This window comes from Saccopteryx leptura, chromosome 1 (genome assembly GCF_036850995.1).
Source record: "Saccopteryx leptura isolate mSacLep1 chromosome 1, mSacLep1_pri_phased_curated, whole genome shotgun sequence".
Taxonomy (NCBI): Eukaryota; Metazoa; Chordata; class Mammalia; order Chiroptera; family Emballonuridae; genus Saccopteryx; species Saccopteryx leptura.
In genome coordinates, this window is record NC_089503.1 from 149,384,775 (window position 1) to 149,397,222 (window position 12,448).

Consider the following 12,448-nt stretch of genomic DNA (forward strand, 5'->3'; position numbering starts at 1 on the left):
GGGCCCGGTCAAGGCACATATGGGAGTTGATGAGTTGATGCTTCCCGCTCCTCTCCCTTTTCTCTCTCCTCTTCTAAAATGAATACATAAAATATTTTTTTAAAAAAGTGAAAATAGCAGAATGACCACCCCACTACCTGACATTTTCTCCCTTAGCCAGCTAAAACAATCCTTCAATTACATACATACACAGGGACACATCAGTTAACTCATGGTAACACAAAAAATATGTTTAACTTTAGTTTATTCTATAAAAATAAAGTTTTTACCGAAGTTCATCAACATTAATAGCAAAAGAAATTGCTGATGACTTGGCTAGAATTTTTAAACCACTACAAAGATATAGCAAATAAACAAAAGAAACACTGAAATTGTAAGTTCAGGCAGTAGGTTTTAATTTAATAACATAATTGTGTATTTAGGTGAAATGAAATAAAATTGGAATCGCATCGCAAATTTGAAATTGTAACAAAGCAAACAGCTTTTATTGTGGAATTGAAACACGAATAAAATATCAACAAAAATGTAAAAGTCCCACTCTGATCTGATCTCAAGATAACATGCTATACAGGTGGAACTCAGAGACTTGACTCACAAAAACCTTAAGGTTAGCTCAATACTGAGTAGAAAACCCAATTTTGCATTCAGAGTCAGCTAACAATTGTATAGTAGTTTGAAAAAAGCTCTTCTCCTTGTCTGATGTCCCTGAGTGCGACAAGGACAACACAGCGCAGGGAGCTGAAAATAAGAACAACACATGCAACTTACAAGAGTTAACAGAACAAGATCACATTCCTTTAACCAATATGAGTGTCACGGAGGTCATTTCATTCACATTCCTTACTATCATTTCAGTTTACGCACTTGATCTCCAAGAGGAAACCATTCTTATCCCTTATGGAGGCATTTAAAAGTAGACTATGTCGGCACTGGCCTGTTGGCTCAGTGGTCGAGCATCGGCCCGGCATGTGGAAGTCCTGGGTTCGAATCCTAGTCAGGGCACACAGGAGAAGTGACCATCTGCTTTTCCACCCCCCCCCCTCTCATTTCTTTCTTTCTCCCCCCCCCCCTCCTCCCACAGCCATGGCTCCAATGGTTAAAGAAAGTTGGCCCCAGGAATTGAGGATGGCTCCATGGCCTATGCCTCCGGCACTAGGCACTAAGCTCAGTTGCCAAGCAATGGAGCAGCACCCCCAGCTGGGCAGAGCATCGCCAGGTAGGGGGCTTACCAGGGTGGACCCTGGTTGGGATGCATGCAGAAGCCTTTTTGTCTGCCTCCTGCCTCTCAATTAAAAAAAAAAAAAGTAGACTATGTCCATTCAAGATCATTTAAAAAGATCAAAGATCAATAAGCTGATACAACTGATGACTTCTGAACATGTTCTGTGTTCAGGTCCTCAAAACTGGTGTCCTAAAAAGCATTTTAAAATGATACCATTATAAATGCTTAGAAGCACATCATGGTTTTACATTTTGCACTTTCCTCTCATTTTCTTTTCGATCCTGTTTCCCCTTTGTACTAACTAACCCATACTTTCTTCTGTGGCCTCACATTGAAGGTATGCTCTCTTGTTACAGTTGATGAAATTTTCTAAGTAAACTTAAATCCTTTATGAAATAGAGAGAAAATATACAATAAAGAGGTATTAAAAAATGCTATCATTAAGTTTAACATTTTAAAATTATGTCTTTGTATTCTGCAAACCTGGAAACATTCCTTAAAATTAATTGGATTAAAAATAGTTTTCTTATAGACACAAGATGTGTAATGTTCAATGTTCCTACTCCTTTAATGTTTCCTGTACTTGCTGAGTAGTAATGACATAATGCCTCAGAGTAGATGGCTAAAAAAAGCCTAATTTAAATATTCAAACAAGAAAAGTTATCAAGTTTTAAGGGCAGGGAATAGTCTAAGTTTTAAATACTATTCTTTTAAAAGGACAACTCATAGGGCCCATACAAAATAGTTTGCTAGCAAATGGCAACCTTGTGATACAAAGATTATATCTTCCTATATCATTGTTGATAGAGAACTCAGAATTACTAACAATTGTTACTTGAGTATTTTCAGTAGATTTTATACTGAGTGGACAGAAGAGTAATGCCACAATAAAAATGTTCTAAATATGTTTCTTTTTTCACTACTTAAAAAAATTATTTTACTTTTTTTTTTTTTTTTTTTTTACAGAGACAGAGAGAGAGTCAGAGAGAGGGATAGACAGGAATGGAGAGATGAGAAGCATCAATCATTAGTTTTTCGTTGTGACACCTTAGTTGTTCATTGATTGCTTTCTCATATGTGCCTTGACCGTGGGGTTACAGCAGACCAAGTAACCCCTTGCTCGAGCCAGCGACCTTGGGTCCAAGCTGGTGAGCTTTTGCTCAAACTGGATGAGCCTGTGCTCAAGCTGGCGACCTTGGAGTCTCGAACCTGAGTCCTCCGCATCCCAATCTGATGCTCTATTCACTGCACCACCGCCTGGTCAGGCAATTATTTTACTTTCTAATTTTAGTTGGTATATCTTTTATTTCCCCCCACTATTAGTTTCCAGATCTAATAGAGAAAGGGGCAAAAGAACTAATGTGTCCTTTGGCCTCTTTCTTTAGTGAGGTGCTCTCAGGTCTGGTGGAGAACATGGTCCTTAGAATGATTGAGTAAAAATGTTTTTGGAAGATTCTGTAGGTAGGATAAACAGCAGAATCACTTGAAAAAAACTTTAAGGTTGGTAAGTTCATGGAAAATTTTTATTTTCAAGTAAGTCTACATAAACACATTATGATGTGAACATAAAAACCTAAGTTATAATTTTTCACTAAAATAAAACACCCAAATTCTATATACAGTGTATCTTTTTTTTTTTTTAGAGAAAATATTTTTTTCAGCCCAGCATGGACTGAAGCTAGGAAAGGCTCTCTGTGAAGACTAACCTTTGTCCGTCCCAGCTATAGGCAATGTTCGGGAGATACTGCTTCAGTTCTACAGGGAAAACTGTGGGCAGGTCAAATTCCTGGTAACAGACATTAGCTGGCCTGTCTAGGAACAAGGATGCCATTTTTAGAAACAGAGCCATATTACAAGGTCATGGGAAACAGGACTGTGCAATGCTGGTGGCCGAGGCCAGGCAGGTTCACATTGGATTCAGGCAGATGGTAGAAAAACTACGGAGTCAGAAAGCGTTGAGCCATTACTGTTTAATAAAGTCTTGCAACAGTGGACAAGCAAACAGGCAGGGGAAAAACCTCTTCTCAGGCAAAGAAACAGCAAAAAAATGCCCCCTCACAGTGGCGGGCGGGAGGGCAGGCAATCCACAATCCGCTACCCGCAATCCCCTGGTGCAAGTACCCATAGCCTTACATAGACTCTGCACACGTGCTTCTGCCACGGGCTCACGCACCAATCAAGCAAAGTGTTTGCAGCCGGTAAGCCAGTGAGCAAGCCCAACATAGCTGTTTCCCCAACAGACTGAATTATGACACTTGATGTGGGGTTTTCTAAATTATCAGAACATGCTCAATTTAGTAATTACTATTATGTTCCAGGCACTGCTAAGCTTTATATATACAACACATATATGTCTATGGTTGTTGTTTTTTTTAAATTTACTTGTTGAAGATGAGGAAACAGGGTCAGAAGGTTAAAGGCTAAGGAGACGAGTCAGGCCTCAAGTTCACGTCTCCCTATCGCCAAAGCCTATGCTAAGGCAGCCAGATAGATGATCAAACTTACACTTGTGGGAAAGTCAAGCCTCAGAGAAGGTTAAATTATTTACAAAGTTAATAACAGAAAGGGGAGACCAGTCTAGTGGTTAATCTACAAGGCTATATAGGGGCACAGACAAAATAATTTCTAAATTAACGTAATGCTGGTGGCAGAGGACAGGCAGGTCCACCCTGGATTCCAGCAGACGGTACAGAAACTGTGGAACCAGAAAGCCTGGGGCCATTCCCGTTTAGCAGAGTCTCATAATGGTGGCTGAGTAACCTGGCAAAGGAAACCTCTTCCCACAGCAGCAAGTGAACAAACAGCAAAAAAAAGCGCCTCACAGTGGCGGGCAGGCAATCCACCATCCACCCCGAGTGCAAGCACTCGTAGCCTTACTTAGACTATACAAACATGGTGCTGCCACATGCTCATGCACTAATCAGGCTCAAGTACAAGCCAGCAAGACTAACATAGCAGTTTTCTCAACTGTTAACTATTAAAAAATGATGATTATAATGACCAAAAGGGCAGTTTTCAATTGCCTATGTTGACTGCAACACCAAAACAAAAGTAGTAAATTAAAGAGTTCCAATTAATGTATATTATTGTTTCTCCAAATTCTCTCTTTGACATCTGTCTCAAAGAGTGAGTTTCTGTAAGGGCTTCAGATTGCTGAGATGTTAAATTCCACTGCCCCTGGCATTCAGTCATATGGCAAAGGAAGAGAATGATTTCTAACTCTTTAATATCCGTCTCATGGCCCCACAATGCCAGCTTACCATTGGAACAATTGTTGACATACTGTCCTACAGCCAGAGGATTCTGAGTTTCTGATGTTAGCCACGTACTATCGCTCATTTTGAAAGGGCCAAGTCGATCCCTTCTGTTGCAAGATCTGAAACAGGTGAAAGTATTGCTAAGGGATAGCTCTTCTCTTCAAGTTCAAAAACACAAAATTAACTTTGCAACTGAAAAAGTGCTATTTTTCTTAAAAAAACAAAACAAAACAACATACAAAGAAAACCTTTAGTCTAATCAATTGGGCAACTAAGGCTAGTGATTATAGTCCTTGGGGTATGGTTCTGTTTCCTATAACTAAACTTGAACATGGCACCATCAACTTACCTGTACACAAGTCTTGATATTCCTTTGTCATTTCCATCAATGAGTATGCCATCCAAGCATCTAAAAATAAATGGATTTCCAATGGACTGGAAAAAGATTGGCTCGTATTTCTGATACACTGTACCTATTATGCAACAAGACAAAGACAAATGATGGCGTGTAAAAATCACCAACATCATGACAAGGACCTTTCTCTGCAACATACACAGAACATGTAACAGTTTTAGTTTCTCAACCTTTTTTCCTAACATTTTACCTCCAATCTAGACCATCACATTCCCTTTGGCTAGTTTCTCCCTTTAAAGAGTACCCCAAGGCAGAGAGCACAGAACCAACAGCTGAGAAAGGTATGACTTGGTTCACAAAAACATGTACATGTTTCAGGCTGGGGTTTACAGAGTCGTGTTTTTGTTCTTTTCTAGTCACACGTGATTAGACATCTATCAGAGCATCTTTTCGGAAATGTATTTTGTTAATGGCCAATTAAATACTGTAGACATACATGGGTACAGAGGAGTCTGACATTCAGGTGGAGTCCCCCTTCACCAGCAAATGGAGGAAAGGAGACAATGTTGCACCTACTGGATGCTTCTTATGTTCCAGGCATGTTAATCCCTTATGTTTATTTCAGAATTCATTTGTTGTTGGCTGTACATTCAGTGTTTACAGAGTCAATGTGTAGGAAAAAATTGAGACCCTCTTGCTAGGGATGAAAATTAGTTCTTGAAGGACTTTCTGGAATCATAAGTCTCTCCAACTTAAACATCCACATATATTTTCCACTACACCAAATAAGAGAATGTGAGCTTAACAAATGACATAGTCTACTGAGCAGCCTAATTAAAGAGCTTTTGCAAAGAAGCTGCTTTACTTTCCAAATGCAGAAATGGCAGGAAGGTCTTGATTCAGGGATGTAGGGGTTGAAAATCTCTTTCATGTTTTAATCTACATCCTTTTTTCCTTTAGTTACCAATTATCTACACCAAAATGACTTACTCTCTCGTGTTTTCTAAGCAATAAATCTGATCAAAGGAAGCCATTCCATAATCTCCTAAATGGAAACATTGACTAGAAAAATTTCCTTAAAATGCATTTATGCCAATAAATACCTATGGATACTTTGTAACACATAAAGTAATTTATAAACAGTTAATTTCCAAATCCAGATTTAAAAATCTTCCAATTCAACTCCTTACTCTAAGGATTACAGGACTAGGTTTATCTTTTTTTTTTTTTTGAACGTATATTTACCAGGATACATGGATACAACTGTGCCTTTTGTTGCCAGTCCTTTAGTGACAAAAACACCTCTTCCAGCAGACATCAATGAGCTAGTTGCCCGAGCAACACTGAAACCCAGTGTCTTATAAAGAATATCCTCTGGTTTAAAGACATTTTGCTGATGACATCTGTTTTCAAGCAGTTCCACCCTTGGATGTTGACCTGATAGGAGGTCTTGATATTTTGAGTGAACAAGTTCTGGAAGCACTGTCAAGATTGCCGCTTGTTTATCGAAATCATTTACGAATAGAGCCTGGAAAACTTTCAGTAACATTCCGAGAACATCTTCATCAGAGATAACCTTGTCCTTAAATGCCTCTGGAACATATCGGAGAGTCCTAAAAAACGGGAGAAATCTCTAATCACTACCCTTCAGCTGATAAACGCCAGCGGGACTGTCTTTAGGCCTTCTGGGGTCACTGGCTCCATGAAAATAATCTCGTGAGTTTGAAGCACAGACAACTAAGAGCTGTTCAGGGGTAGAGTTATCAAACGGCCAACAATACATACCCAAGGGAAAAAACTGCCAAGGTTTATGAAAGGCCCAATCCTACCGCATGTCATGTGGCCGAGTCCTTGCATTTGGAGATATTAGGTCCTAAAGGTGGTATAAGTGGCGTGGGGGTGGAGTGACAGAGCAGCCCCCACGGCCACCCATCTGACTGTCGCGCCACTGAGAATCCCCGCAGGCCATGGCTTTTCCTAGCCTTGTAGTTTCAAATACACATCGCAGGTCACATTTTATACACGTTGTCACATCCTCTCTCAGGAGTGAGCACTTCCTTCATGGCTGCAACAGTGTGATGCCATCATCCTATGGCTTTTACCTCTGGACCAAAAGAAAGTTCACGACGCCTCTGGAAACTGGGGCTCTAACCGCTCCCGTGGACATCACGGGGACCTGCCCCACCAGCGCACAACGGACTGGCGCCGGCGACACCCGCCCGCCGCCACCCGCTGGCCCAGGCGCGGACCCGCGCCCACGCGCGGCACTCCCACCGCTGAACGCAGGTCTCGCCGCCAGCGGGTGGCTCTCACCACGTGAACCAGCCCGGGCCTGGTCTTTCTAGGACGTCCACCTGCTAGCCACGCCGGGTGGAGGGCCGGCTGCGCACCACACGCCGCGCTGCACGTCTCATTCAAAACTTTCCACACTTCGCAGGCGCGCGAGCCAGCGCAGACTGCTAAACCGAACCGACCTGGGCACAGCGCCCACTTGGCCAAACCCGCCGCGCGGGGCACGACGGGAAATAGGCCTCAGGCCCCGCCCACCCCTAAGCTCCACGACCCGTCGGGCGCCCGGCCCTCCTCTGACTCCCGCAGCCTCAACCACGGCCACGCCCACCTCGGGCCGAGCTTGTCTCAGGCTCCACCCACCACAAGCCAGCGGCCTCAGTAAGCTCCGCCCACCCTTGCCCGCTCGCCTTGACTCCACCTACCGTCAGCCGGATTCAGGAAACTCGGTCCACCGGAGCCCCGCCCACCTCAGTTTGCACCCACCACGAGCTGGCAGTGTCTGCCCTTCTGGAGCAGGAAGCTCCGCCTGCCTGTGGCTCCGTCCACTAGAGGCCCCCGCCCACTAGGGGCTCCCGCCCACCACTAGAGGCCCCGCCCACTAGAGGCCCCGCCCACTAGAGGCCCCGCCCACTTCGGCCGCCTGGCTCAAGTCCCGAGGCCACCAAGGCGTCTCCGGCTGAGGGAAGCCCCGGCTGTCGCCTCTGCGTCCCGTCACCTGGGGTTGTGGCTTAGGTTCAGCGCGACCCAAGGTACGAAGCGGTACTTGTAGCGGCGCCACCACTGCCCCAGGCCCAGCAGCAGGCGGCCCGGCATGGCGGCCCCACGGCGCCCGGACGAGGGCCCGCCCCAGCCGGGGAGGAGCGGCGGCGCGTCCCGCCCTCGGCTGGGCGCTCCGGCCGCGCTGGGTCCCAGTGCCCGTCTGGTGTCGACCGCAGCCCGCCCTGCAGGTGCGCAGAGCGAAGGGAGCCTGAGCTCCTCTCTTCCTCCATCTGCTCTTGCGGTGTGCGCGACGCTCAGCTCCGCGGAGCCGCCGCCCTCGGCTGCTCGGAGTCGGGGACTGGCTCCTAAGTCCACGCAGGACAGTCCCTCGCCCCCCCTGCACCGCAGGCAGAGCAGGAGGCCTTGACCGAGGTCTCCGTTCCCTTGTGCGTCCCGGGCTGCTGTCACAGCAGCTGCTGTCTGGGGATGCCGTGCACATTTCCCTGGGCAGCCGACGGGTCGGTCGGTGCAGGGGAGAGCGTGACTCTACGGTCTCTGTGCGCAGGACGACGAGTGGAAGCCTTAACCTGATTACTCACTATACTAAAACATAATGTTTAGTTTAATCATGTGGTGTGATCCAGGAGGAAGGGCCGTCCTGCCTGGACCGTGTGTATTTGTTTACTGAGTGGCATTGACCTGACCCACACAAGCTCCAGATACGCGACGTGACAGCGCGGGACTCGTGTCGGCTGTGAAATCCCACAGCGCGCCTCGCTTCCCTCCGTCACCACACCTGCCACCGGTTCTTCTCTGGTGATGACAGCTAGAAAGACCTGCTTTCCTTAGCAGTTTTCAACTGCGCGACCCGGTGTTATCAACTGTCATCGGCGTGGCTGGAGCGACGTGTGGGGGCAGGGGGCCTGGCAGGTGCGGTGCCCGGGGGTCTTAGTGGGCGGAGGCCGCCGCAAGGTCCTGAGTGGGACGGCACCCTGTGTTAAGAGGTTACCGAGAGCTAGTGGAGGGCAGGGGGCCGTTCCCGCCCGGAGGGTGGTTGGGAGCTGGTGTGCGGGTCCAGGTGCGAGGGGTGCTGGTGCCCGGGGTGGGGGTGGGGTTCAGGTGCAGCCGAGCACGACCAGGGCGCAGGGGCGGCCGAGGCGCTGCGGTTGAGGCGGGGGGATTAGGGGCGTGTTTGGAGGACCTGACAGGGCTGAAGGGCTGGGTTGCAGGTGAGCAGGGACGTTGTGTAAGGCCTGTGACGATGCCAGCCTGCGGTTGAGTGTCACGTCGGAGCTCTGACGTGAAGCCCCTGCTGGAATGAGGCTGGAGTCCTCGCCAGAGGACCGCAGACTCCCGAGGAAGACGAGGAGGCCGAGCGCAGAGCCGCCGCCGCCTGGGTGTGCAGCGCGGGCCCACCGTGCGGTGGTACGGGCGCTTCTGAGCTTGAGGGGAGACGAGCGCGCACGACCCTTTGGAGCAGAGGGGCAGGAAGGAGGCAGAGATGGAGCCCGAGGCGGAGGGGGTGAGGAGAAGGAGCCTGGACAGAGCTTGACACTCGCGTGTGGGTCACTGCGGCGTTCGGCCCTGGGGCGCTGGGAGCCCTGCGTAGCGCAGGTGGAACGCGGTCCTCTGACTTGGGCGCAGTTCAGCTGTGAGTGGCCCAGAAAGATGGTTCTAGTGACCTCTGAGAAAGATCTCCCACTGACCAGAGTTTCGGGGCTTGTAGGGGTTGGAAAAGAGAAGGGAAGACATAGCACAGCCCCCCCGGGGGGGGACCTCCTTGTGAGGAAGAGCCGCAGGGCCTTGCGGACCTGAAGGGTGTCCCATAGTGTAGGGCTGGGCTTGGGTTAGCATGAAGGGGCCCTCTTCTTCCCCATCTCCAGAAGGAAATGGAGACACTGAGTTTATGTGCACAGAGTAGCCGACACCCAGATATTTAATGATTTCTTGGCATTATTTATGTACTTAATATTCTCTATGGGACTAATCAGTAAATAGCTTAGAGCTTTGACTTGGTTCAACTAGGAAGTGTTTCTGAAACTATTAATTGGAGGACAGCCTTGGGTTTGCAGGAATCATCAAATGACAGATATTTCTTTTTCTTTCTTTCTTTTTTTTTTTTTTGGTGTGTGTGTGACAGAGAAGACAGAGAGGGATAGGGACAGACAGTAAGGGAGAGAGATGAGAAACACAATTCTTCGTTGCAGCTCCTTAGTTGTTCATTGACTGTTTTCTCATATGTGACTTGACCAGGGGGCTACAGCAGACCGAGTGACCCCTTGCTCAAGCCAGCAACCTTGGGCTCAAGCTGGTGAGCCTTGCTCAAACCAGATGAGCCCACACTGAAGCTGCAACCTCAGGGTCTCAAGCCTGGGTCCTCCACGTCCCAGTCGTATGCTCTACCCACTGCACCACCGCCTGGTCAGGCTCAAATGAGAGATTTTTAATCCCTCTTCCTTGTTCCTGGAGTAGAATGTGTGTACAGAAGCAGAGATGAGAATCCAGTTATCTTTTAAGCTGGAAATGAAACAGATTTGCCAAAATACTAAAAATGCCCTTTATCTCACTATTGGGAAGATTTAGCTACTTTTTATAATGGTATGTGTAATGCCGCTGATTGAAGTCAGGCAGGTTCACACTGGATTCTGGCAGAGGTTAGAGGAACTGTGGAGCCAGATAGATTCGGATGATTCTTGTTTATCGGAGGCTCGCAGAAACAGGTGAGCAAAAGAAATAACAAATAATAAATATTGTTATTATAAACAGACAGAATAAACAAAAGAAAACTGCTTTTCACAGTAGAGGGCAAGGGATTGGGAACACCGCCCCTCACGGTGGCGGGGAGAGCGATCTGGGAGAACCTCCACGGAGGGAAAGCACCCATACATAGCTTCTCATAGACATACACATGTGGCTTCTTGCCACGTGCTCACACACTGATCGTGCAGTGCTTGCAGCGGGTAACCTGGCGAGGGAGCCTAACACAGCTGTTTTTTTCCACAGTATGTTATCCATATTAACATGTAAGAGATTTTTATTTTATTTTAATGAGTTAATAAATATTTAAAATTTTATGTTTTAATATGATACAGTAAACAGCAGTAGATCCCTGGGATCTCTCCCAAGATTTTTGAAGTGTCATGGGGTCTGAAGGCAAAACCAAGAATTCATTGTTAGAACCACATATTGTGATGCAGAATTTTGGAGAATTATGTGACAGAGCATTTAATCAGTGGTTGAAATTCATGCCAAGTCTATGAATTACAGTCTATTGCATACTGATGAAATTAGATACAAAGTATATTCAAGTTATTTTGTGCTGTGGGACCTGAACTATTGCATTTAAAGAAGGGGAAAAAATGGTTTCTGCTAGCCTTCCTCTGAACTAGCAAAAGCCACATCTTCCTCCAGCCACTTGAGTGTCAGCTAGTGAGACTTCCATGCAGCTAGACTCCAGGTGGGTTTCCATGGTGGCTATGATGTGGAGGTGCTCACGTGAGGAGGCAAGCACAGGTTCCCTGCTCTGTCAGCTTAGTTGGAAATTTACCTAGATACCGTGGTCTTCTGTCCTGCTCTGCCTCTTGTATGACCCATCTGATTCCTACTCCAAGGTGTTGCCAGGGCGATTTTTATAAACAGCAAATATGATCATGCCACTCCCTGTGAAAGGATTTTCAGTATTGTCATCATACCTCATTATTCCTCCCCTGGTCTGTTGTTACCACCCCCTTCCTCCCTGTGTGTCTACATAGATGTTGAGAACTCTTATTAAGCAAATTGACTTTAAAGGAAAATAGCACTTATCTCAGAAATAAATTCATATTATGTGAAAGGACATTTGGGTCATGAGTGCTTTGTCTCACCAGCCTAGCCTGGTTTCCCTCTACAGGTCTGGCAACACTAAGCCAAGGGGCACAAGGCATGAGCTATAGTGGTAGCAGGTTAACTATTATGAGCATGATACCTTGACACTTTTTCTAGATTCTTTGTAACTTTCATTTTATGAAATTATTATTTAACATTAATGTTTAATATTAATATTTAAAATGAAATCATTGCTTCATAACTTAAATATTATAGAACCAAGGAACAGAATATGTTTATTTTCTTAACTCTAGCTTCTGATTAAGTTTGATCGTGTCAGAAATAAGCACTGTGCTCCAAGCGTGCGGGACAGACAGTGGTGAAGTAATCATTTTCCCACAGTTTTACATATGAGGACAGGTTTTATGCTTTAAAAAAAATGCCTTATTATATCCAGAGGGTTGTGTGACTAGAATCAGTTGAATGTGACTGCTGTCTGGGCACTGTGGTATAATTAAGGGGGCATATGTGGCACAAAGGAGGTCAGGAGGAACGCAGGAATGTTCCAGGCTGAGGGAGGGAGGAGACGGAATCGCTCAGGCAGCTCCCATCTTGCTGCCTTTAAGGACCCAGCAGGGCAGCTGCAGACCTGAGTGGGTTTCAGGGTTGAGGGAAGCTGCGAGTCCTGGGGGGTGTTCTTACCTCCTTGCTGTAAGTTTGAGATTATTTCAAAGGAAGTCAGAGGAATCACCTTTGTTCAAAAACTTTATTTACTATAAAGACAAAACACCAAAATAGGTACAAATACTATAAAATTGG

General features: G+C 46.2%; 1 protein-coding gene across 3 annotated transcripts; it reads right to left on the reverse strand.

Annotated features, from left to right (window-relative positions):
* Window positions 1–456: 456 nt before the first annotated feature.
* SETD9 (SET domain containing 9) lies at window positions 457–7,969 on the reverse strand. 3 transcript variants are annotated; one of them, XM_066377604.1, is made up of 6 exons: window positions 7,842–7,969; window positions 6,272–6,447; window positions 4,829–4,952; window positions 4,483–4,598; window positions 2,929–3,034; window positions 457–738 (listed from the first exon to the last, which is right to left on the reverse strand). In XM_066377604.1, the coding sequence occupies exons 1-6, from the start codon at window positions 7,937–7,939 to the stop codon at window positions 651–653; spliced, it is 708 nt and encodes a 235-aa protein (XP_066233701.1). In that variant the 5' UTR covers window positions 7,940–7,969; the 3' UTR covers window positions 457–650. The 3 variants fall into 3 exon arrangements, with proteins under 3 accessions (XP_066233701.1, XP_066233683.1, XP_066233692.1); XM_066377586.1 differs by having other exon boundaries at window positions 6,080–6,447; XM_066377595.1 differs by lacking the exon at window positions 2,929–3,034 and having other exon boundaries at window positions 6,080–6,447.
* Between the last annotated feature and the right edge of the window lie 4,479 nt (window positions 7,970–12,448).